Source organism: Lissotriton helveticus, chromosome 12 (assembly GCF_964261635.1).
Source record: "Lissotriton helveticus chromosome 12, aLisHel1.1, whole genome shotgun sequence".
NCBI classification, from domain to species: Eukaryota; Metazoa; Chordata; class Amphibia; order Caudata; family Salamandridae; genus Lissotriton; species Lissotriton helveticus.
In genome coordinates, this window is record NC_136073.1 from 887,769,928 (window position 1) to 887,794,307 (window position 24,380).

Below are 24,380 nucleotides of genomic sequence, written 5' to 3' on the forward strand. Positions count from 1 at the left end.
CCCAAGCAGCACAGTTTCTCATGGCTACTACTGACTGCAGAATCCTCGACCTTGTGAATATTCCCCAAGTGTAAGACAGGATCTGAAAACTTTAAATCAATACTCCTGTGTACCGGTAGGTAGCGTGGTGAGGCTCCACACCAATGGGGTTCTATTCCAGGACCTTGGTAATGCACCCAGAGCTGCTCCTGGGCTTTTCAAATCCCTTTTCACAAACATTTTCCAGTGTGCAAGAGAAAATGTCAACTCCTAAGACAACGGGGATGAAGCTGTGTAGGGACTGTCGCAAACGTATGACAGTGATAGATCCTCACGAACTAGGTATATGGTGCTTGGGGTCACAGCACGATTCCAGGGCCTGTGACAAGCCATTTCCAGAAACAAGTGGGTCTACCAAATTGTACATCTGGGCTACGTGCTCCCATTTTTTTCCTCCCTGCTGAACCTTCCACAACCATCAGCATGGTTGACAGAGGAATACATGTCTGTTTTGCACCAGGACACGCAAACCCTTCTGGCCACAAGGGCCATAGAAAGAGTTCCGGCCTCAGAAGTAGGAGCTTGGTGTTACTACTGTTACTTGCTAGAACTGAAGGACAGAGACCTTCCTCCTATTTTTATATTTGCCCTTTCAAAACCTTCCTGTGGAAGGACAAATCTAAAATACTCATGCTAGCTCAGGTCTTCTTTCCTCTAGACCCCGGAGACTGGATAGTGGCATTGGAACATACCCCTGTCCAGCAGGCCCAAAGACATGACTTGGGGTTCACAATGAGCTAGGAGCATTTTCAGGTCGAAGTGTTCCATTTTGGTCTCACAAGTGCACCTCAGGTGTTCATGAAAGTGATGGCAGTGGTCATAAAAGTGATGGCAGTGGTCATAAAAGTATTGGCAGTGATCATAAAAGTAATGGCAGTGGTCACAGCACACCTTCGGGGGTTGGGGGTACCAGTCTTCCCTTACCTCAATGACTGCTGGTTGAAGGTATGCTAGCCCCAGGCATTTGTCAACCACCTCCAGACAAATGTGAACTTCCTTATTTCTTTGGGGTTCACTATCAACATGCCAAAGTCACACCTGGCTCCTTCGCAGATGTTTCCTTTCATCAGAGCCGTTCTGGATACGGTACGGTTTCGTGCCTTTACCCCGCAGCGGAGAGTCAGGGACATTTGGGCGAGGATTGTGGCGTTTCAGACTCTGCATAGGATCTCAGGGCATACAACTCTGAGGCTGGTGGGATCGTTGACCTCCTGCATCCTGCTGGTGAAACATGCCAGATGGCATATGCGGGCTTGGAAGTGGGTCCAACACCAAGGGAATCTGGTGGATTATATCCAGATTTTGGAGGAAACTGTCAGAGACCTGCAGTAGTAACTGCTGGAACGTGATTGGGTCAGTGTCAGATGCTTCTCTGCACTCCACCCAGATTTGAAAGTGGTGACAAATGCTTCCCTTCTGGGCTGGGAAGGCATCTGGGAGGGTGGAGATCAAAGGCCACTGGTCTCTGGCAGAAGCTCAATACCACATCAGTTTTGTTGGACTTGAGGGCGATTCACTTGGCGTTTAAGCCCTGCCTGGCCACCAACAGAAGAAGGCTGGTGTGGATGCTCATGGACAACCCTCCCATCATGAGGGATTGCAGAGAGGGACAAGCAGAGAGGGGTGGAGTCTTGGCAGCTGCCCACTGGTTTTAACCTTTTATTTGGACAGGACACAAAAATTGGAATTGGGCAACTGGTTTCAGACAAAAGGAGTATGTTACTTACAGTGTAAACACCTGTTCATAGTGGGTAGTGCTGTAGATTCACAAATTCTGCATACTCCTGACATCAAGTGTTGGGCTCCGATGTTTGCAATTTGTTTTTCTTCAAAAGAAGTCTTTTGAGTCACAAGGTATAGTGACTCCTCCTTTAGTTGGTCATGTGCATGGGCACCAGCTCAATTGTTAGACTGTTTTCAACACAGCAGGTCAGCGTAGAGATGGATCATTAGATAGAAGGTGTGATGACCATGCAAGAAGGTATATAGCAATAGTTTAAGTAAGAGAAATGCTAATCTGCAACAACAGAAGGCTTCAGGGGAAGTGGGCGAGCGCATGTGAATCTACAGCAATACACTCTATGAACAGATGCTTACAAGTTAAGTTACATATTCCGTTCGTACCACGTGTGGCTGAAGAGGTACATGCTCTGCATCGATTGTGAAGGAGTAATCCCTGAAGCCGAGGCTAGCTGGAGGATGTTGCAAAGGACTGAAACAGAATCCTTACAACAGCTTTGACAACTTTTGCTTGTTGGTGTGCTAAGACATCCACACATTAGTGTTTGGTGAATGTGTGTGAAGTGAACCATGTAGCTGCCTTACAGAGATCAGATATGGCTATGTTTCCAAGTAAATGTAAGGAGGCAGACACCGGCCTGCAAGCAGTGTGCACTGTTCCTAGGAATGCTAAATTCCACTTATTACTCGCAAATTCTTAAATAATAAACTCAGTTTTTTGTTGCTTCAAACATACTTTTATGTCAAAAACAATTGACTGTTATCATGTAAGATAAACAATTACATCATTGTTACTGTAAATAAGGTACATGTTTATGTACATATGTCCCTATACAATGTATCGCCATTAAGGTTTGTACACTGGTATATCTTGACAATCATTAAATCGTGTTATGAATAGTACAAAAAAATCACAGAAAAAATATGAATAATTAAATGACGTGTAGCTTTGATTTCAGGAAGTCCGGAGCCCAATGCATTTCGGGAATTTGTTTTCCCTTCGTCAGGGGCAGTTTCCTAGAACATAAAATACATTGGTATGTGTCTGGTACTAGTGGGTAAGAATGTAGGAAAGACACTAAAGGGGGTATCCCTACAGGTAATAAACCTAAAGGTATCAATAGCATGATCTCTGATTATTGCGTGTTGCCACTAGAATAGTGTTAATCATGGTATAGAAGATTAGGATGATGAAAATTCCTGTGTTATGTGTAAAAACTGGGAAGAGACAGTAAGGGTGAAAATCAATGAGTGACTGCAAGCCACGTGCTAGTGTGAATCGGTGTGCCTATTCATGCATACTAAAGAAAGCCGTTACCCGTACACCAACACCTAATAAGACTGATCAAGTAAAAATGGTTAGTGGAACAACTTTCGCCTGATGAGAAACGAGTCGTGAGAATACAAAACTGTTACACGAGCGTAGAGCAAGCAAAACTATTTCACAAACATGGAGCCACAATGGAGCTGCCGCTGTGGTTAGTATTCTGCACAGTCTAGTGGGTAAAAGCATAGTCATGGACTGTTTTGATCTCAAACCCTTGCAAGCTAGAATCAAATATCTTATCTGTAAACCCAAACAAGACAGAAAACTTAAATACCCCGTGTCTGCAAAGGCCACAGCATAATCACTGACCTTTTGGGTAATGGTAAAAAAGTGTCTGTGAAGACCGATTTTAAACTGCGTCCCATCAATAAGAGTATCCTGACTCTACAGCCATCTACAAAAGATAATGTTCAAAAATGCGGTAATCGCTGTAGCCATAGTGACTCCTTTCTTGTGCGATCTATAAGGCCCTGGCAGGGCAGTTAAATTCCTTTTAGCCTTAAAGTAGCAGGTTTAGATACATTTGACAACCCATCTTGCTAATCCCGCCTTTGAAAGAGTGTGAAAGTGGAGTTGTGGGAAGAAGACTGGAAGCTCAAAAAGGTGGAATAGGGATACTATTTTAGGAAGGAATTTAGGGTTGGTTGTAAGCACAATTCTATCATTATGAACCTGAAAGAAAGGCTCTTCAAGGGTGAGGGCCTGCAATTCGCCCATGGACTCTGGGTGCAGGAACCTGGAGGGGAAGCTTTGGCATTTTGTGTTTTTGGGTGGTGTTGAAGCGGTCGATCTCTTGGAACCGCCAATGGCAGAAGTACAGGAGTAGGACTTGTGGGTGGAGTCCCCATTTGTAGACATGTTGCTGCATCCTGTGAGGAGGACTGCAAAATTGTTGTCCACTTCTGGAAGGTACTCAACCAGCAGGTGTATCGGGTGGTGAAGTGCCCAACGCCAAATGCTTTGGGCTACAACCAAAAGCTGTTGAGAGTTTCACCTTGCTTTTGGAAATACAGGGCGGTGAAGTTTTATGTTTTATCAGTTTGAGCTGAACCTGGTTAAAAAAGTCCTTGGAAGCTAGCTGGATGGCCAGAAGGTGCACCCTCCACCCTGGGAGCGACGCATCCGTGGTGATGTTACCTGAGGAACTAGAACCATGAAAGGCCGGCCCTGCAACAAACTGTTGCTGTTCCACCACTGTAGAGAATGACGGGTGCTGGCCTGTATCAACACTAGATTCTCCCAGAGACCCTCTGCTTGTGACCATCCATAAAGATGCCTGACAGCTGGGTAGTGACCCTATTCACGGTCGAAGTATTTAGGGGTTTGTTGCACCTCAGGCTATTGATACTGCTCCCCCTCAGATTCAGAGGGTGAGCTAGTCTCCAAACTGGGCTGCACCAATTATATAATATATTATAATCTTGTAAAGCGCGCAGCTACCCAAAACGGTTTTCCCGGCACTGAGCAAAGGAGAAGATGACAGATTAACAGCTTAAAATAGCCAGGTCTTCAGGCCTTTATGGAATGCAAGTAAGGAAGTACAGTTTCTCAGCGGCTCTGGAAGGGAGCTCTACAGTTTTGGACCCAAGACAGATAAGAAGGGCCCTCCCATGCGAGCCAAGTGAAACCTTGGCACAGTGCACAAGGTTAGGCTCCAAGATCTCAGAATGTTTGTGGGCTGATAAGGCACCACCAGATCCTGTATGTAGTGTGGGCCAGCTTCAGATCCGGTTTTGAAGATGTAGCACAGAACCTTGAATTGAATAAGCTTTGAAACCGTGAGCCAATGGAGCTCTTGGAGAAGGTGAGAGACAAACGCGTGCTTCAGGAGCCCATACAGAAGTCTAGCTGCTGAATTCTGAACTATCTGTAGATGTCGGTGGATGCTTGATCTATTCCTAAATTCAAGATGTTACCATAGTCAAATCTAGACAAGATTACGGGTAGGGCACCAGTCCTTTGGGCTGATTGGGACATCATCCAGATGATCTTTTCAACCACTTGAGCACAGCGAAACAGTTAGCAGTAACCTTGAACACCTGAGGCTTCATGGAAAGATTATCATCTAATACAAAGCCCAGATTCTTAACCTTGGGAGACAGGCCAGGAAGAGTCCCTAAGGATTCCAGCCAATGTTGAGAGCCCCAGAGTTGGGGATTCTTGCCCAGGATCATGACCTCCATCTCATCACCACTTAGCTTGACGGAGTTATTGTTCATCCAAGAAGCGATCCAACTCAAGTCAAGGTTAAGATCGGACGGTACATGGCCCTGTGCAGATGACAAAGAAGATGAGTTGAGTGTCACCTGCATTCGAAAATAAGGTCAAACCACAACTCTGTACTACATCTGCCAGTGGGCGGACGTAAATGTTAAACAGCACTGGACTTAGCACTGAGTCCTGAGGGACTCCAGAAGTTAAAGCCCTTATCCCTGACCTAGCATTGGCCAAAAAGAGAATGTCCGATCCTTTAGGAATTATATTAACCAGGCCAGCACTGTTTCTTCGAGACCTAGTGTTGCCAATCTTTCAGTCAGGATGGAGTGGGAACAAAAATGTTGGGGGTTCATCTCGGACTCACCTCTGCATTCTTCGATGGGCCCACCTCTGCTCAAGTCAGTATTAAAGGGTCTTCTTCAACCAGAAGGCAAGGCAGCCTGGTAAGTGGTCTTGTTGTGCTCAGGGAAGAGACAAAGATTGCAAACTTGACAACGGTCAGTACAGGGGAACTTAAGAGCGATTCTGTGGGCAGTATGGGAAGGGTGTCCCTTCCATCACTGACCTTACATTCTCAATGAGAAAGGCATCAGAGGCAAGGGGCAAGACCCCAGAGGAAGGTGTCTATGTGAGCATGAAAGTCGAAGTTCTTTGAAAGACGATGAAGCAGGATCACTGATCGGTGTAGATTGTTCCATGACAACGGTAGTAGAAGAGTCCTGGCATTAAGCTATTAGGTGCCAAACATGGAGCCATAGCTGTAGACATCAATCAATCAATCAATCAATCAATCAATCATAGCATTTGTATAGTGCGCTACTCACCCGGAGGGGTCTCAAGGCGCTGGGGGGGGGGGGGGGTCTGCTACTGCTCGAAGAGCCAGGTCTTGAGTTGTTTCCTGAAGGATAGATGGTCCTGGGTCAGCCGGAGGTGGGTGGGGAGGGAGTTCCATGTCTTGGCTGCCAAGTAAGAGAAGGATCTTCCTCCGGTGGTGGCTCTGTTGATGCGTGGAACGGTGGCGAGGGCGAGGCTGGTGGATCGTAGCTTGCGGGTGGGAGTGTAGAAGGTCAGGCAGTTGTTGAGGTACCTGGGGCCCAGGTCGTGGAGAGCCTTGTGTGCGTGGGTGAGGAGTCTGAACGTGATCCTTTTGCTGACGGGGAGCCAGTGCAGGTCTCAGGTGTCCGGAGATGTGGCTGCGTCGGGGGATGTCCAGGATGAGTCGTGCGGAGGCGTTCTGGATGCGTTGGAGTCTTTTCTGAAGTTTGGCTGTGGTTCCGGCGTAGAGGGTGTTTCCATAGTCCAGTCGTCTGGTGACGAGTGCCTGGGTGACCGTCTTCCTGGTTTCGGTGGGGATCCACCGGAAGATCTTTCGGAGCATACGCAGGGTGTTGAAGCATGACGACGCGACGGCGTTGACTTGTCTGGTCATCGAGAGGGAGGAGTCCAGGATGAAGCCCAGGTTACGTGCGTGGTCCGTTGGCTTGGGAGAGGTGCCCAGAGCAGGGGGCCACCAGGACTCGTCCCAGGCGGAGGGCGATGGTCCCAGGATGAGGACTTCCGTCTTGTCCGAGTTCAGTTTCAGGCGGCTGTTCTTCATCCACTCGGCGACGTCTTTCATCCCTTCGTGTAGGCTCGTTCTGGCGGTGGCAGTGGCGTTTGTGAGGGAGAGGATCAGCTGGGTGTCGTCGGGGTAGGAGATGATGTTGAGGTTATGTTGGCGTGCGATGGCTGCGAGGGGGCTCATGTAGACATTGAAGAGGGTGGGGCTGAGTGATGATCCTTGTGGTATGCCACAGATGACTTTGGTGGCCTCGGATCTGAACGGGGGGAGGCGGACCCTCTGGGTTCTTCCGGTGAGGAACGAGATGATCCACTTTAGTGCCTTCTCTTGGATTCCGATGTTGCTGAGACGCTGCACTAGGGTGCGGTGGCAGACCGTGTTGAACGCTGCGGAGAGGTCCAGGAGGATGAGGGCCGCTGTTTCCCCGTTGTCGAGCAGGGATCTGGTGTCGTCTGTGGCTGTGATGAGGGCGGTCTCGGTGCTGTGGTTGGCTCGGAAGCCGGACTGCGAGTGGTAGAGGGATCCGTTCGTCTCGAGGAAGGCGGCAAGCTGTCTGTTGGCGGTTTTCTCGATGACCTTGGCAGGAAAAGGGAGGAGCGAGATGGGACGGTAGTTCTTGAGGTCGGTGGGGTCCGCTGTTGGTTTCTTCAGGAGGGCGCTGAGCTCGGCGTGCTTCCAGCTCTCCGGGAAGGTGGCGGTGTTGAAGGAGGTGTTGATGATGTCCCGGAGTTGGGGTGCGATGATGGAGTCGGCTTTGTTGAAGACGTGGTGGGGGCAAGGGTCGGTTGGTGATCCGGAGTGGATGGTGTTCATCACGCGGGTGGTGTCTTCGGTGCTGTACGGGGTCCAGGCACGGAGGTTGGTGGTGGGGGTCGTTGGCTCGGTGGTTGGGTGCGTGGTCTGTGCACCGAAGCTGTTGTGTATGTCGGCGATCTTGCTGTGAAAGAACGAGGCGAGTGAGTCGCAGAGGTCTTGCGAGGGAGTGATGTCGTTGCTTCCGGCGCTGGGGTTGGAGAGCTCTTTGAAGATGCTTTAGAGTTCCTTGCTGTTGTGGGCGTTGTTGTCCAGTCGTTCCTTGAATGCTGTCTTCTTGGTGGTGCGGATCAGCTGGTGGTGTTTGCGGGTGGCGTGCTTGAGGGCAGTCATGTTGTCTGTGGTCTGGTTGTTGCTCCAGGCTTTCCTCGAGGGTACGGCAGTGCTTCTTGGAGTTCTTGAGTTCTTCGGTGAACCAGGAGGCTTTCTTGCTGCCGGGTCTGCTGGAAGGGGTCTTCAGTGGTGCAAGGTTGTCTGCGCAGTTGGTGATCCACTGTGTGAGGTTGCTGGCTGCTTCGTTGGGGTCAGTTGTGCTGGCGGGAGGGTTCTGGCTGAGGGAGGTGGTGAGCTGGTCGGTGGTGATCTTGTTCCAGCTCCTGCGAGGAACCTGTTGCGGGTGGTGGTGGGTCGTGGTTCTTCTGAAGCTGAAGTGGACGCAGCTGTGGTCTCTCCAGTGGAGTCCGGTGGAGTGGCTGAAGGAGATGTGCTTGCTGGAGGAGAAGACGGGGTCAAGCGTGTGGCTGTCATAGTGGGTTGGGGTGTTCACCAGTTGCTTGAGTCCGAGGTTGGCGAGGTTGTCCAGCAGGGTGGTGGTGTTGGCGTCGTTGTTGTTCTCCAGGTGGAAGTTGAGGTCCCCTAGGAGGATGTAGTCAGCGGAGGGGAGGGCGTGCGGGCTGATGAAGTCTGCGATGTCTTCGCTGAATTGTGTGCATGGCCCCGGGGGTCTGTAGATGAGGGTGCCTCTGAGGGTCGTCTTTGGGTCGGTGTGTATCTGGAAGTGGAGGTGTTCGGCGGCGGTGAGGGTGTCGTCAGAGTTGGTCGTGATGCGGATGGTGTTCTTGTGTGCGATGGCGATGCCTCCTCCGGTCTGGTTGACGCGGTCCCTCCTGGTGATCTTGTACCCGTCCGTGAGGAAGGCGACGTCTTGTGAAGTTGTGTCAAGGAGGTTCCAGAGCTCCACGGCGTGTCTGTGGACGGAGTGGGTGTTGAGCAAGATGCACTTGAGGTGGTTGTTGCTGGTGCTCGGCTTGGCAGGTGTGGTGCAGGTTCGGAGGCAGGTGAATCGGCAGGCTTGGCAGGTGAAGGGTCCGTGGGTGCGTTTCGGGGTGGCACGGTAGCAGGCGGGGTTCCGGCCGGCATTGAGTGCGTTGAAGGTGGCGGCGTCGTAGGTCCGTCGGGTGGTCTTGCATCGGCGGGGTCCAGGAGTCCTGGCGCTGAGCGCGGGCCGGGCGCGGGCCAGGCGCGGACGGGCTTGCCTGCGGCGCACAATCGGCGCGCCCGCTGCGCGTGACCGCTGCGCGATCACGTGGGCGTCATAAGTAAGGAGCCGGGAGGGAGGAGCAGCTGGGTGGCGGGAGCGGGGCGGCGAATTGGCAGGAGGGGGGCGGGGCCGCAGGGAGGCAGCGGCGGCTGGGGCACAGATGACTGGAAGCGGCAAAAAGCGAGGCAGAAGCGAGGCAGGAAGCAGTGGTTCGTGGGGGCGACCTCGCCTGGTTACAGGCTCAGCGGTCGCTAACCCAATGGCGGTAAAAAGCAATCAATCAATGGAGCCAATGCCAATAAATATTACCAATTAAAGGAAGAGTCCCTATACCTCGTAACTCGAAAGACTTCTTCAAAGAAAAATAAGCTGTAAATGAGACCGTGCCACCCAGAATCTCTTTGTTTCTTCAGCTCTTTAGAACAAATACTCGGCTCCCCACTTTCACATCTTTTTGCAAATTAGCGGTAGGGCTATGGTCCTGTGCAGACGGCACACAACTGTACATAATGAGTGTGGGGAAATGGGGTGTATTATATGGCGTGGTTGTGCGACCTCACCATGTAGCACACTTACCAACCCTTTTAGGTCCAGTAGGTTTCGTCTGTAAAACCCGCAGCTCACCTTGGGTAGCTGTGGCACTGAGCCCCAAAACTTACACAGAGGAACAAATGTTAAGTATTTAAACAGAACCAAAAAAATTGAAGATGAAATAGACACCTCACTCAAGAAATCCAACACCAATTTATAAAAATAGACTGAATTTTAATAAGAATTTTGCCATTATAATGAAAAAGATCCACCAGAGGGTTCCAGAGATATAGATTTTTCAAGAAATAATAAATCAAAGCAATTTAACTCAACCGCGAACAAGCCTTGGCAAAGTCAATGAATTGGACACTTATAAACGTTTTCAAGGAAAACTTGTGGAAGTATCAATGCGGTCAGTAAGAAGTACTTGGGGCAACCAACTCCAGCAGGGAACTAGTCAGAGGAACCAGTAAGGTCCTCAAGAACAGTTACTTTCAAAAGATAAGCGTCCATCAACAGTTGCAGGACCTTTATCCATTTTGCAATGGATTCCTCTGGAGTGGCCTAATGCAAGGGATGAAGGATGCTGGAGATGCTCTAAGGATGCTGTTGATGTAACAGGTCGAAGAAGGTCTTCCTGCAGGGATTTCTCAGTCCACAAAGATGAAGAGGGGTTCCTGGTTGCAGGGTCGATGTCCCACAAGGTCCTCTCCTGTTTAGCCGAAGTCCAGTTGCCACTGGATAACTATTCGCTCGCTGCCGTAGTCACAGACCAATCCTTCCTGAGTCGATAACTCACCTTCTACGGGTCCCAGCAACTCTCTGACAACACTCCCAGGCTTAGCGAACTCACTCCCAGGCTTAGCGAACTCGAATGCAACTCTGTGCGTCGGGTCTTGGTCTTCGGTGCTGCACGGAGGCAGTGGTAGTGGCTTGAAGACTTTCAGCTACCAACTTGGCCCAGCAGACTTCTTCAGCTGTTGTGTCCCTGTGCTGCGACCCGGAGGACAGTCAGCTGGCCATTGGAGTTCTCTTGGCTTGACTGGGCTCTAGAGACGGTTTCTCCTTAAGAAGGACACGCCAGGGACAGTCCCTCTCTTCGCTAGTCAGTAGGTGCAGCAGGTGCAGTCCTCGTCAGTGCAGCTTCTCTGCTGGTCCCTCGGTGCAGCAGGGTATTCCTTCTTTGGTTCTTCTTCCGAGCTGGGCGAGATAGGAGGTCTGGGTGCCAGGGGTGCCCCTCATATGCTTGAAGGGGTAGGATGCGTTTGGTATCCAATGGGCTACCAGGTTCCCTCTCACCTAGTGACCACTTCCTGTGGAGTGCAATATCTGGCATTTCCAGGATGCATCACTCTCCCAATTCCTAAGATGGCGACACCCCTCTCCTGGTTTACAGACCTTCCTAGCACCCCCCACCACAGGGTGCGGCAACCTCAGTGCTACGCACCCCTGTGGAAAATGGTTTGGCAACTGGTTTCCACTCTTTGTCTCTCATGCTCGCCTGACTACCTTAACAATAGGGCCTTCCCCTAGTGCCTTACATCTGCCCTTCAAAGGCGGCTTCACCTTTGAAGCCTGCCTTTAAGGGCTAACACCCAAATGACTTTCCGCAGGAGAGAGGCGACACCTTCCTGGTCTGCAATCCCTCACTGCTCTCCTTCCTGAGAGTTGTTAGCACATCTCTGCAGGAGGGCAAAAAGCTGTCTCGTGGAGCAGGCTCCATGTGTGCCCGCGAAGGTGCTGGAGTTTTAAAGGCAACAAAGTGGTAGCTTTGCTAAATCTGCACACTGCAACAAGTTACATTCATTTCAACCTGGGATACAAGTCAGGCTTAATGCAACAAGTTGTTTGATACATTGGAGTGTCCACTTTGGCCGCACTGTTCCGGAGTTAGCACAGCTGAGGGGTTCTGCGAGTAACTCTGTACTCACCAATTGGGCGACCAAGTCTTTACACAGTAAAAATTATTGTTTCATGTGTTTTACTGTAAAGAACATGTCCAGCCTAGGTCATCTGTTGCAACCTACCTTTAGGGCTCAGTAGGCCTGCCAGAGGGGTGACATACACATGTCCAGAGGAAGTTGTTTTTAAAGGCAAAGTCAGACTAACAGTGCACGACTGCTCTACCAGTCTGCAGTGGTGGACTCGGGGGCTTGTCTTACTTGGCAGACCTCCAGGGAGCACAATCAGTGCTGCAAGCCCTGGAGTACCCCTCTAACTTGCATTCCCTGGGCACTAGGATACCATTTACTAGGGACTTACAGGTAAGTTAGCCATTTTCCAATTGGGTACTTACCCATTTCTATATGCACCTTTAGGGTCATGGATAGCAGGCCTAAGTGCACTCTGAGTTGAAAAAACAGCAGCATCAGTCGAAAATCTTAGGGGTGACCATACAAAAAAAAAAGAGGCATTCCCTTATAATGGGCTAAATAATGTCAACAGCTTTGTCTAAAGGTGGTGGAGTCTGGGATGAAGGAATAAAGCCATTCTGCTAAGTACCAAGGGTTGAAAGGGGCGTAGGTCCTGGGGGAATTTTATGATAGGTTCCCTTCACTCTGTTTTCGAGTTAGTTTTACAGACAGCCTAGGAAACAAAATCTATTTGGATGCAGAGTGGTCTCTTCTACCTCAAATCAATGTTTTGGTGAAGAGTAGCTTTTGCCAGTTAGGAAGCTTGAAACTCGCCTAATTCATGGCCAATTGTAAAGATGACTTTTATGCAAGGCCCGTTTTTCAGTCTGAGTTCAGCCGGGACACTATCACCTATCTGATTTTGACATTACTGTCTAAGATTTCAGACTCATGACAGCGGTCCTTCAGAAACCTACTGACAGGAAGTCCCTGTTCAACTATTCATCCTATCACCCAAGAGCATTGAGGGACAATTTTCCTGTGGCTCAATTTTCCAGAAACAGGAGGAACTGTTCAGAAACGTAGACATTTGTCGAACAGTCCCTGTGTTTTCAAGATCGCCTTGTGCAAAGAGCTTATCCCAAAAAAGTTGCCAACAGAGCCCGGAAGAGAGCTCTCAATACCTCGTTCTTCTCTTCTGTAGACACATCCTAAACCAAAATCTGAACGCATCATTGTTGGTATGACTTTCGGCTGCTAAAATCCACCAGATTATTCATAGGAACTGGCATTTAGTACAGGAGGATCAAGCTCTAATTGAGTCTCTAATCTCAGGGATAAGCTTGTGCACACGAGGATTAGAAGGGCTTGGATGTCTTGAGCAGAGATTTGAGAGAGCAGAGGAGGCTTTGACCAGAAAGGAAGCTTGGTGGATTTGTTTCTGAGTAGACTGACAAAACAGGGTTGAATGATGTAGCGGAATTGACCCGAATGCGGAATTAATTCCCTGATTAGTTGATCATTTACTAGTTCCACCAACTGACCAAGTACAGTACGGAAATGGGGGGCGCTAGAGGGCGCACAGCGGAATGGCTGCCTGATCTGACAGCTCCGTCGACCGAATCGAACCAACGCTGAATAAAACCGTTTCACGGATGCTAGGCTAGCATTTACCAGCAGAAATGCATGTCGGACTGAGTGGACCATAATCGGTATGTCACAGTGGGCGGCCAAATCAAACTACGGCTGAGAAAACTTACCCGCACTGCAGACGACCTGCATAACGGCCAGCAAGCGCCAAGATGGCAGCGCCCTGTGGGCTACACTAACGGATCTGCCGCGATTGAATTCACACGGTAGGCAACACTGCTGCTGCGAGTTAGTGAATGTCGAGTCCTCCTCATGACTAACTGCAACTGAATCAACACTCAAAACACGACGGCGCAGGGCTAAATGCTTCTAAATAACGATAATATGTGGAACCTGCATGCTGAGCTAAAATGGCGGACCCGGTCGCGAGACGCGGCAGTTGCGGCATGATGTCCTAGCCGCTTAGCGTCTGGCGACCGATAAGGAAGGCTAGCTACACCGAGCTACTCCTACATAGCGAAAACTGGGCTGTAGCAAGAATACCTATACGGATATATAGCAATCCTGCAATTGTGACCCTGCTTCCATGTGTAGTGCGCTCATATCACCTCTCCTGCTACCGATACGAGGTGACAGTGCTGACACCTGCTAAACAGCTTTCGCCCTAACTGGCTGCAACGCCCTGAACCGAAGACGGCAGGCTGTGCGACGAGGCTGTGACACTAGAAAAGGTCCATCTCGACTAACTGGTTCTTTGTGCGGTTAGGGCCACTGAGGAAAAAACCACTTGTAGTGCACTACACGGCGGCGGATTACTCCTGGGGGGTCCCACCGAGCACTGCCACATAGCGGAGTCGAGTGTTGTTGGCGCCACACCAGACCAACGGTCGCCATCATGGGGAAACCGGACAAGCAACAAACCAAGTTGCAATTTGAGGCGAAAAGGCAGGGGAAAAACGCTACAGCACATTCGGACACGGAACTGGACATTGAAGCGGCCCCCAGCAGAGGTATGGAGAAAGTGCTAACAGCCATCCTGCAAAGCCTTCAAACTATTAACGGGAAGCTGGACACATTAACGCAGCGTGTAGACCACATGGCGGCGAAGATTGACAAGCATGGAGAACGCCTGGTGGAGGCTGAAACTAGGATCTCGGCAGTGGAGGATGAATCACACGCGACCACATCAAAGTGTGCCGAAATGGACAAGCTCCTGACAGTCATTCGTGATAAGGCGGAGGATTTGGAAGCGAGATCCCGCCGTAATAACGTTCGAATTGCAGGTGTGCCGGAATCCACCAATACTGGCAAGATGGAGACGTATGTGGAAGACCTCTGTTGAGACATATTTGGGGTGGAGGCGTTCTCGAAAGTCATGCTGGTTGAAAGGGCACATCGGACTCTCGCACCTAAGTCGAAACCGGGTGCACCGCCGCGGCCGATAGTGGCCCGCCTCCTGAATTATAGAGACAGGGACACTATTCTTCGACTGGCCAGGGAAAAACGGAACATTACTCATCAAGTAAATACGTTAAAATTTTATCCTGATTTCACGGTGGCTGTTCAACTTGCGAAAAAGGAGTTTAACTCAGCGAAACAGAAAGTACGAGAGCGAGGTATCGAATATGCAATGCTCTACCCAGCGCGCCTACGGGTCGTTCACGATGGCTACCCTGTGATCCTTAACACACCGCAAGCGGCGCACGAATTCCTGAAAAAACCCGCCAAGAAACACAAAGACAGACAGAATGCGGCTGACCAACAGGAATGAGATCAAGAGACTGGTGCCTTATTGTGAAATTCCATGCTGCTCCATATTCGACGGAAGACACTTTGTGGTATGTACTGGTCCCTGTCCTTGGTCCAGACCCCTCCACCTCCGGGCACCTAAACTGACTGGATGTAGACATGTAACAATGCCCATTATCAATATTGACTCAAAGGTGCTTGGGAGGAACCGGGGTGTCTGTACCACGCATTGCGTGAGTGTGGGTCCAGTTGAAGAAATGGACACCAGGTAGGCCCCAACATGTGAACCGTGTAATACCACGAATCGCTGAATATGTGACTGCTTTTCGCATTTTATTATTCCGGGGCCATTCTATACAGCGGACTGTCCGATGTGACCTGACTTGCACTCTGTTACTTACTATCAAACATTGTCACTTGATTCCACATGGGTGTGAAATGGGTTACTTCTAGACTTCCCACGGGGTGGCGGATTTTTTGTTGCTGTTGACTAAACCATGCTGCCCACACTAACTGGTCGCATGGATGACGCTCCGCCATGTTAGAATGACTGTGCGTGCCTTGACATGCGACCAAATGCGATAGACTCGTTTACAACTGAGCAGCACTGTGCTGTTTAGGGGTGGCAGTTTTGGCCCTGATTGATCCCATGACTGGTCCTTCTATCTGGAATCATGCTCACAGTTTCACGAGCAGTTGTTATCCGTGTTATATACACCAACCCGGTCACATCCGTGCTAGCGGGTGGAGTACTGTGCACCGGGTGGACCCCCCAAATGGGTGCTCCCCAATACAAGTTTCAATTTCAATTTGTTCTATTGAGGGTGTGTCTTTGGCATGATTGGGATGCTAAAGTGGGTGGGAAGGGAAATAGGGGATGTTGGAGTTTGTGTTTCAGACTAAGCCTCTTAAGACGCATCGCTACTTTTCAGTACTGTAATTTTCTAATTAATGTTTTGATTTCCAGGCAAACAGGATTGCACAAATGTATGACGTTCCGCTACATGTCACATGCACACATAGCTGATGAAGTTCTAGGATGGCTGCTATGAAATTGGCACCTGTGCAAATGAATTTCCTGACTTGGGATGTCCGTGGGCTCAATAATCCCAAAAAGATCAGACAGGTTATTGCGTATTTAGATAGACACAAAGTGGACATAGCGTTTCTACAAGAGACGCACCTAGCTCCTCATGTGAAGCACACCGTGGGTGCCAGATAGGCAGAATCTGCACATGGCTCCAACTACTCCACTTATTCAAGGGGTGTCCTAACTCTAAGTAGGAAAGGGCTGCACTTCACTGTCACTAAAGTGCTCACAGATGAGATGGGTCGGTATGTAGTGGTACTGGGTACCATCCGAGGACAACATTTAGCGCTAGTGAATGTATATGGGCCAAATGTGGACGACCCCACTTTCTATCATGACTTATGGCGCGTCCTGTCTGATCTCCGAGATGTACAAATTTTATGGGGAGGTGATTTCAACATAGCCCTACAGGAAGGTATGGACAGATCAGGACACACACCTGAACCACACAAAAAAGCACTGAACACGCTCAAGGATATAATGGCGGAAATTCACCTTCTAGATTTTTGGAGGACACGCAACCCAAATGGTATTGAGGCAACTCATGTAGTAGCAGTTCACAGTAGCTGGTCCCGGATCGACTATTGGCTGGGTACAGAGCAGCTATCACTGTGGGTAACTGATGTCACACATCTGCCCAGGACACTGTCTGATCACAACCCGGTACTTCTGTCTTTGGTTATCCCGCATTACATCCCTCCTCCCTTTAGCTGGAGATTCAACGCTGCCGCATTGCTAGACCCAACGTACACGGAAACGATACACACTGCGATCTCAGAATATTTCCAGATCAATGCCCCCACGACTGACGATTCAAGCTTGCTATGGGAAGCTTTTAAAGCCACAATTAGGGGAGTTTGCATCAACACCACTGCAGGCATACTTAAAGACATACGACGTCAATTGGATATGAGAGAGGAGAAACTAAGGGCTCTAGAAAGGGACTATGTCAGCACACACAATGCTGCGTTACTAGGGGAGATAAGGACAGTGTTATCTGAGTACAACACATTTGCGCAGGATGAACTGAAATACATCACCAAAAGGCAAATAGCAAGAACCTATGGCGAAGGGGGCAGACCTGGTAGAACACTGGGACGCAGAATTTGCACACCGCGCGCCCCTCAATTAGTGCAGCTGATCAGAGATGACACTAATACCCCACACTACGACACTCCTAATATACTGAGGGAATTCATGCGCACATTTGAAAAACTATATACATCCCACCCTACGCCAGACACCGCCGATATAATGGCGTACCTGGCAGATGTGGAGATAGCATGGCTCTCGAACGCACATAGAGAGTACCTCTCCATGCCCATCACTGTTGAAGAAGTCCTCACCACCATTAAATCCTTACCAAATGGCAAAGCCCCGGGGCCAGACGGCTTCACCTGCGAATTTTACAAAACGTTCGCAGATACCCTGGCTCCGCACCTTGTGCAATTATACGGTGACGCACATGAGAAGCAACTTCTCCCCCCATCAATGCGAGAGGCCATGCTGATTACACTGCTGAAACCCGGTAAGAATCCGGACTATTGTGATTCTTATAGACCGTTATCCCTTATAAACGTAGATACTAAAATACTTGCCAAACTTATAGCAACACGCCTCCAGCCACTGATGCCGATGCTGGTGCGCCCAGATCAATCAGGCTTTATACCAGAGCATTCTACGGCGCATAATACAAGAACCCTGTTTGCAGTGTTCCACTATCTGGAACCGAACGCGAAGGGGGCGGCGGTCTTACTGGACGCAGCCAAGGCCTTCGATTCTATTGAATGGTCTTACCTATATACAGTGCTGCAGAGAATGGGATTCCCGCCGATATATCTACAATGGATAATGCTATTATACTCCTCCCCCACTGCACGTATAAAGGTAAACAGATACATATCTGATCCCATTTTAATCCGAAGAGGGACGAGACAGGGCTGTCCTCTGTCCCCATTATTATTTGCTCTAGCACTGGAGCCTCTTGCATGCAAAATTAGGCAGCATCACCACTACTCAGCGCTTCAATGTCCTGGTCGGCCCCTACATATTTCGCTGTATGCGGATGACATGATGCTGTACGTGAGAGATCCGATCTTGAACCTGAACCCCTTGCTGCGTGAATATATTAAATTTGGCCAACAATCTGGGCTTCATATTAATTGGGAAAAATCTAACATTATCCCCTTGACTGACACTACGACTCCCCAGCAGCTGGATTATCCATTGGAGTGGCAATCTGACCCGATAAGATATTTAGGTGTATGGTTCCATAGAGATCCAGAGATTGTTATTCGCATGAACTATGGCCGTGTGATGTCTGAACTAGAAGACAAAGTAAAACGTTGAAACTGCTGCCACGGTCATTGGCGGATCGCGCAGCAGTGGTTAAAATGGTGATTCTGCCCAAACTTCTATATCTATTTAATAATATCCCGATACAGCCATCAATGAAGTGTTTCGCAGAATTAACTCCATGGTTCTATCCCTCATTTGGGCGGGCAAACACGCCAGAATTGAACTGCGCGCTCTTACTCTGCCATTCGAACAGGGAGGATACACAGTACCTGATTTCTTTCTTTCTCTATTATTTATGTGCGCAAGCCCAATACGCTCACCATTGGTTCCATGTAATCCCTTTTCTTACACATGTAGCTGTTGAGGAAGGAGATGCACACCCTATCCCACTGCGGGCTATCATAACACATACCAGACCTGCATTGCATAATAAACACATTAACACCGTAGATACTACTAATAAGGCCTGGCGCACTATGGGGAAAAAAGCTCATAAACTACCGTTATATGCGGAAGCTCTGCCCCTCGACCACCACCCGGAGCTCTCTGTTACTCAGGAGAAGGTGGGAATGGGACTCCTACATGCAGTGGGTATAGATATGATGGGTGATTTATACAAAGATGGACATATCATTAGTTTTTCAGACCTCACTTACATAAACAACCCAACATTACTGTTTAAATTCACGTATTTTAGATTACAAAAAGCTATACAAAAGCTTTATCCTACATACCCAGCGGAACCGCAGCAATTGGCGCCTTTACAACTTATTCTCACGTCCACCACTGCAAAACACATGGTATCTAGATTGTACCGTTCATTGCAAAAAGATATTGCAGGGAACACGCAGGGCGCGCTGGACAAATGGAATGTCATTCTAGAGGACCCAATGTCACCAGAAGAATGGGCTATGGCCTGCGCCCTCACTGGACTACCGACATCCAATGGAAACTTGTGCATAATACATTATAGATACCTACACCAATCATATTATACGCCGGCTAGGCTTCATCGATATGGTCTTAGTACAGACTCGAAATGCCAAAGATGTCATATGCAGGATGCGGATTTCTCCCATCTAGCATGGGGTTGTGACAAAATAGCGAGTTATTGGTTAAAGATCACTGAACTACTGGGTGCCATGATCGGTGTACCAGTCGACTGCACTATTCGTGCATGCCTATTGGGCATACTGCCGGAGCTCAGAGCCCTGAAGCGCAAGTTCTGTGAAGTGGCTCTGCTTTTAGCAAAATGTAGAGTCTCTATGTGCTGGAATAGTAGAAAAGTCCCTACTGTTAAGCAATGGTTACTGGATCTAACGTACTGTAAAGACACTTTGCAGACCTATGAGGAAGAACTACCTGCCAGCTCTCGTCCCAAAGACTACTGGACTTACTTAGTAAAATTTCTTGAAACTTATCAAATGGATTGACTGTATGTACTATTCTGTATGTGCTGTAGCTGTACACCACCTCAAATTATTATTTCAGAAATCTGTAATGCGTTATATATACTGAAAGATGGATGCTGTTGAGTACTGGTCTTATATACACATTACTGTTGTTTGAAATGCTAATAAAAATTTTTTTTAAAAATAAAAAAGTATAGTACGGAAATAGTGTTCTAAACACATAGGTTTACTGTATTTGTATTTTAGCTTTTTGTCTCAACATCAGCACTAGATTCCCGTAGTAAACCTATAGTGTTGGCACTCTCAAGGTTAGGATTAAATCTGCAACCATCGCCCCTGTATGGTTTTTTTTCTGATCAAATAAATCTAGAAGCTGTTCATCTTGTTTTTTGCCTACTTCCAAGATGGTGCCTTGAAGTGTTACAGTCTAGTGAAGTAGTTCTTGAACTGTTGACTTCTGTGGCCCCAAAGCATTTTGATGATTTATACCACAAAGCAAAGGCAAAAAATACAGAAACAAGCATTCATCAAACAAATACACAAATTAATAAATATTTAATTTAATTCGCAAACAAATATAAGTATAAAAAATTAATCTAAATTTTAATAGGATGTTTGGAGCATTTCTAAATTCAATTGAGGCCAGTCAACGTCCATACTATACTCTGTTTGATGCACCTGCACTGCTCCCACGAATCAATCGGAGGATACTAATAACAATTTTAGCCTCCAATTTCAATTTCCTTCACATTTATAGAATGTTTTAAAATTTTCAGTTGTACATTTTGCGTCTTTATTTTTATCCACTTTACTAATCTGTGATTATTTAATCTCCAAATCAGTCGTGGACGCCTGGTAAGGCTTCACAGACTCCACAGGTTAAGAACTACTGGTTTAGATGGTCATCGCAGAATCCCTCGGCTTAATTATGTGTCATCACTGCTGCACTCTCAGTCTGAGCTGTGGAATAACCCGAGAGAGGTCTGATTGATCACTAAGGATTATCTAAAAGACACATATTGGTTGTATGTGGCAGAAAGAGAGTATATCAACTCTAGGCATGGATGCCCCACTGTCCTCTTCATTAACTTCAAATGTGTATCCAGTTTTGACCTGTTCCTAGATGCCATCACGCACGCCATCACCAAACAAATTTAAGTCACGTTTAGGTCAAGTTTAGGTATGGGATGCTCCTGAACAATAGGTTTCGTATCAAATCAGAAGACAAACCTCTGTCTTCTACTAAATGCTCAGTTTTTTGGGGATCAAACGGAATCTGTGACACCCATGTAGTTTTAATGCAAAGCCTATAATCAACCTCGCAGGAAATGTATAAGTCTTATCTGCCGTCAGATTGGAGAGCTCCAATGCAAGTCAGCTCAAAGAATATTAAGATAAGATACAAGAGAAAATATAGATTTTAGTCTAGCCGGGGTTTGCACTTCTGTATGGTTCCTGAGGAAGAAGCACTGCAACATGGATGATGTAGAGGGTTATGATTTAACAAAAATTCTAATTCACTATTTTGTTTCCAGCAATTTATTGAGGTGCACATTGAAATTAAATGATTGTACTTGTTAAATGTATGTTTGTTTGATGGGCTTGAGCCCCACATGAAAATATTTGACTGACTGACTGTATTACTGCACTTTTGTGAAAAAGTTTGCATCACATGTTGTTTGCTTGTTCCATACATGATTTCCCCGAACTGGTTTGTCCCTTATGCTTTATGTTGGTTTATCCCATTACCCTTGCTGTGTCAAGTGTTATATTCCCTTTCTCTTTTCATTTGAACCCAACTAGTCCATTCCTCAACTAGGAACAATAACTTTGTTAAAAAAGAACTCTCTCCTTGTGAATCCAACACCAAAGTGGGCAACCCTGCACACACTCCTGATCTTTGTTTCATGGCTCAAGATGGCTCTTCCAAGAGGATGGCATGGTATCAACTCCAAAGTGCCCCTCAGCGGTGGCAAACCCCTGCCACATACTCAAGAAGCAAACTCACAATACAACTCTCCTAATAGGCTCCTGATGTGTAAACTTGACAAATGCAAAGACTTTCTAAACAAACTTGTGCAATTACACCCCGCTTGCCTGCTGGCTAGATACTGTGACTTGGTCTGAAGTCTTAGACGGATGTATGTTGTTACAACGCATGCTTTTTCCACGCATGCCTTTACAACGCAGGTTTTACAACGCAAGTCGTTACAACGACTTGCGTTGGGGGGCGCTGGATAGTGAATAGTTTAATTTACTATTCCAACTCCAGTCCCCGTGGATAGTAGGGAAGGTTTTGGATAGTAAATTAAACTATTCCCTATCCTGCAGCGCCCTCCAGCGCAAGTCATTGTAACGACTTGCGTTGTAATTTGTGCGTTGTAAAGGTACTCCGTGGAAAAAGTTTCGTTGTAAAGGATGTTTCCCGTCTCAGACAGCACAGACTTACCCACCACCCACATTAAGCCCAACAATACACTGCAACACTTAATGTATGCTCAGCCAGTGTGCACTTTTACACACACAGTAAATTTCACATGTATAATCTCTGGCCTGGAAGCAGTATAGAGATACGTGGTCTTCCACTTAGGCAGCAGGCTCACAGTCGCCTGTGCGGAGCTTGCGTCAGCCACACATGCATCCATTATTTACCTGTGACACCTCGTCCCTGGAGTTCCATTTGACAGACAGCAGCAGTTTGGGGAGCGTCTCCGGGATATTAACACAATATTGCCTAAAACAAGGTTGAGAAGCGAAAGTTATTTTCTTTACTAGATTACTAGTTCTTAAATAATGTAGAGAACACGTAGCGTGAACATCATGTACACTGATACAAATATATAGAGCACACAGACCACTTGACACATTGATACATGCGGTGATAACACCTATAGCTATCGGAAGCACTTACAGAGATGACTATTGGCCAGACCGGTCACAGACGCTCATGTATGGATACACATCTCAGTGGCCAAACAGGGATGTGGGGTGCATGCACAAAATGAGGGACTGCATGGAAAAAAAATTCCTGTGTACACAGGAGGTACAGTACACTGACATGTGAAGGCACATATGTGGGTACACACCTGCATGCCCATAGAGAGGGGTATGAGGCCAACATGGAGATGACTGAGGATCATACTTATTGGTGGCCAATGAGACAAAGGTGTTTATGCAGCATATTATGTGCACAACCAGTTGTACTTGGTGCTCATATAGGAAAATGAAAGAACTGCAAACTGGTCATGGATATCCTATCTGGCACTCAAGCGAAGGAATGCAGAGCTGATGCAAAACACAGAAAACTATGCTCAGAAACAATACGCGTCACCCAAATCCTAAAACTGCTGAATGGTCCCAGAAGAAACCCAGAGATTAAATGATCATTGGAGATGCTGCACACAAACTCTCTGGTACTCATGGAGTTGTGGGGGGGGGGGGGGGGAGATTGTGTCAAAAATAATTTTGGGGAGAAAAAGTAATAAACCTTGATGTTGTTAAACTTGAATGCCGTTAAATGATTTGTAAATTCAATTAAAAAAATGCTCAAAATGTATGGATCAAAGTTGGAATTGAGAGCTCCCTTAAAAAAAGTGGGCTCACATCTAATCCAGATAATGTTGCCTATTTTCTGTTCTGGTCAGTGGTTTATTCTCTCTCCACACCCAGACCAGCTCAAGAGCTCCTCTATGTCTTGCTTCTGCATTTTGGACCAGGCACATTCCTGTGGACTGACCCCGACAGAAGTCTCTTCTTAGATGTAAAACGTCACTGGTGTGGAATCTGGGCTGGCGAGGCCCCTCCCACCAGCAAGGTTTGTGGCTTGAGATTTTAGAAAGTCTATGACGAGATGCCAGTGGTTGAGTGGGAGCTATCCTTTAGAGGAAACACGTCTTCGACATTTGTAGGTGTGTTGGAGGTTTTTTGAGGCAGTAGAGCAGAACGACAAAATGGAGATTACATTTTCTCCAGAGAGGCCTCTTGGGTCACTTGCAGTTCATTTTCTCTTTTTTTGCCTTCTTCAAAGGAGCCATAGTTGGAATAGCCTTTATTGAATCACCCCCTTAACCACCCTAGAGGTAGATCATCCGTTTCAGGGCCCTTAAAGGGCAAAAACTCAGCCTTAAGAGTTATAGTCGAGGCGGTTTTACATATTAGGCAGTCTTCTGCACATGGTGTGAATGATCATGCGAGGGTCATTTGTGAAGGTCTGTTTTAATTCCTACAATGCACAGGACTTCTTACTGACCATGAAGGAATCTTTATCCAAGTTGAGAAAAAGTACTCTCTACGCATCTGGAAAACCGAAACAATTTGAGGAGCCCATGGCTATTGCCAGGTGTGGCAACAGAATATCCCAGGGAATCAAATAGGAAATAGGCAGTCCTATCTTGTTTAGATGCAAGCAGGTCAACCTATGAAGTATCACTTACTGGCAAATGTTTGTTTCTGTTCTGTGATCACCATCAGCAGGACCTACAGTGCCTCTCCATACTGGTTGTGATGCAACGACCCGGTAGTGAGTGCTCTTGTTTGTCTCTAACCCTTGCTATAGGTGCTAGGACAAAATCTACCAGAGGGATTAATCTTTCTCTGGGTTTCAAGATCTTTAAAATTAGGGCTGATCAAGCATCCTCCTGATGTTAGCAACCATACAAACAGAAGTTAGTTACCAGCTGT

General features: G+C 47.6%; 1 protein-coding gene across 3 annotated transcripts in view; it reads right to left on the bottom strand.

Moving 5' to 3' along the window:
- Window positions 1-24,380, bottom strand: part of LOC144799602 (phosphatidylinositol 4,5-bisphosphate 3-kinase catalytic subunit alpha isoform-like) — a 308,439-nt gene that overhangs the window by 113,051 nt on the left and 171,008 nt on the right. For all 3 annotated transcript variants that reach the window (XM_078671001.1, XM_078670999.1, XM_078671000.1), the window contains one exon: window positions 22,353-22,434. In XM_078671001.1, coding sequence (XP_078527127.1) covers window positions 22,353-22,434 — 82 coding nt within the window. The remainder of the gene's footprint in view (window positions 1-22,352; window positions 22,435-24,380) is intronic.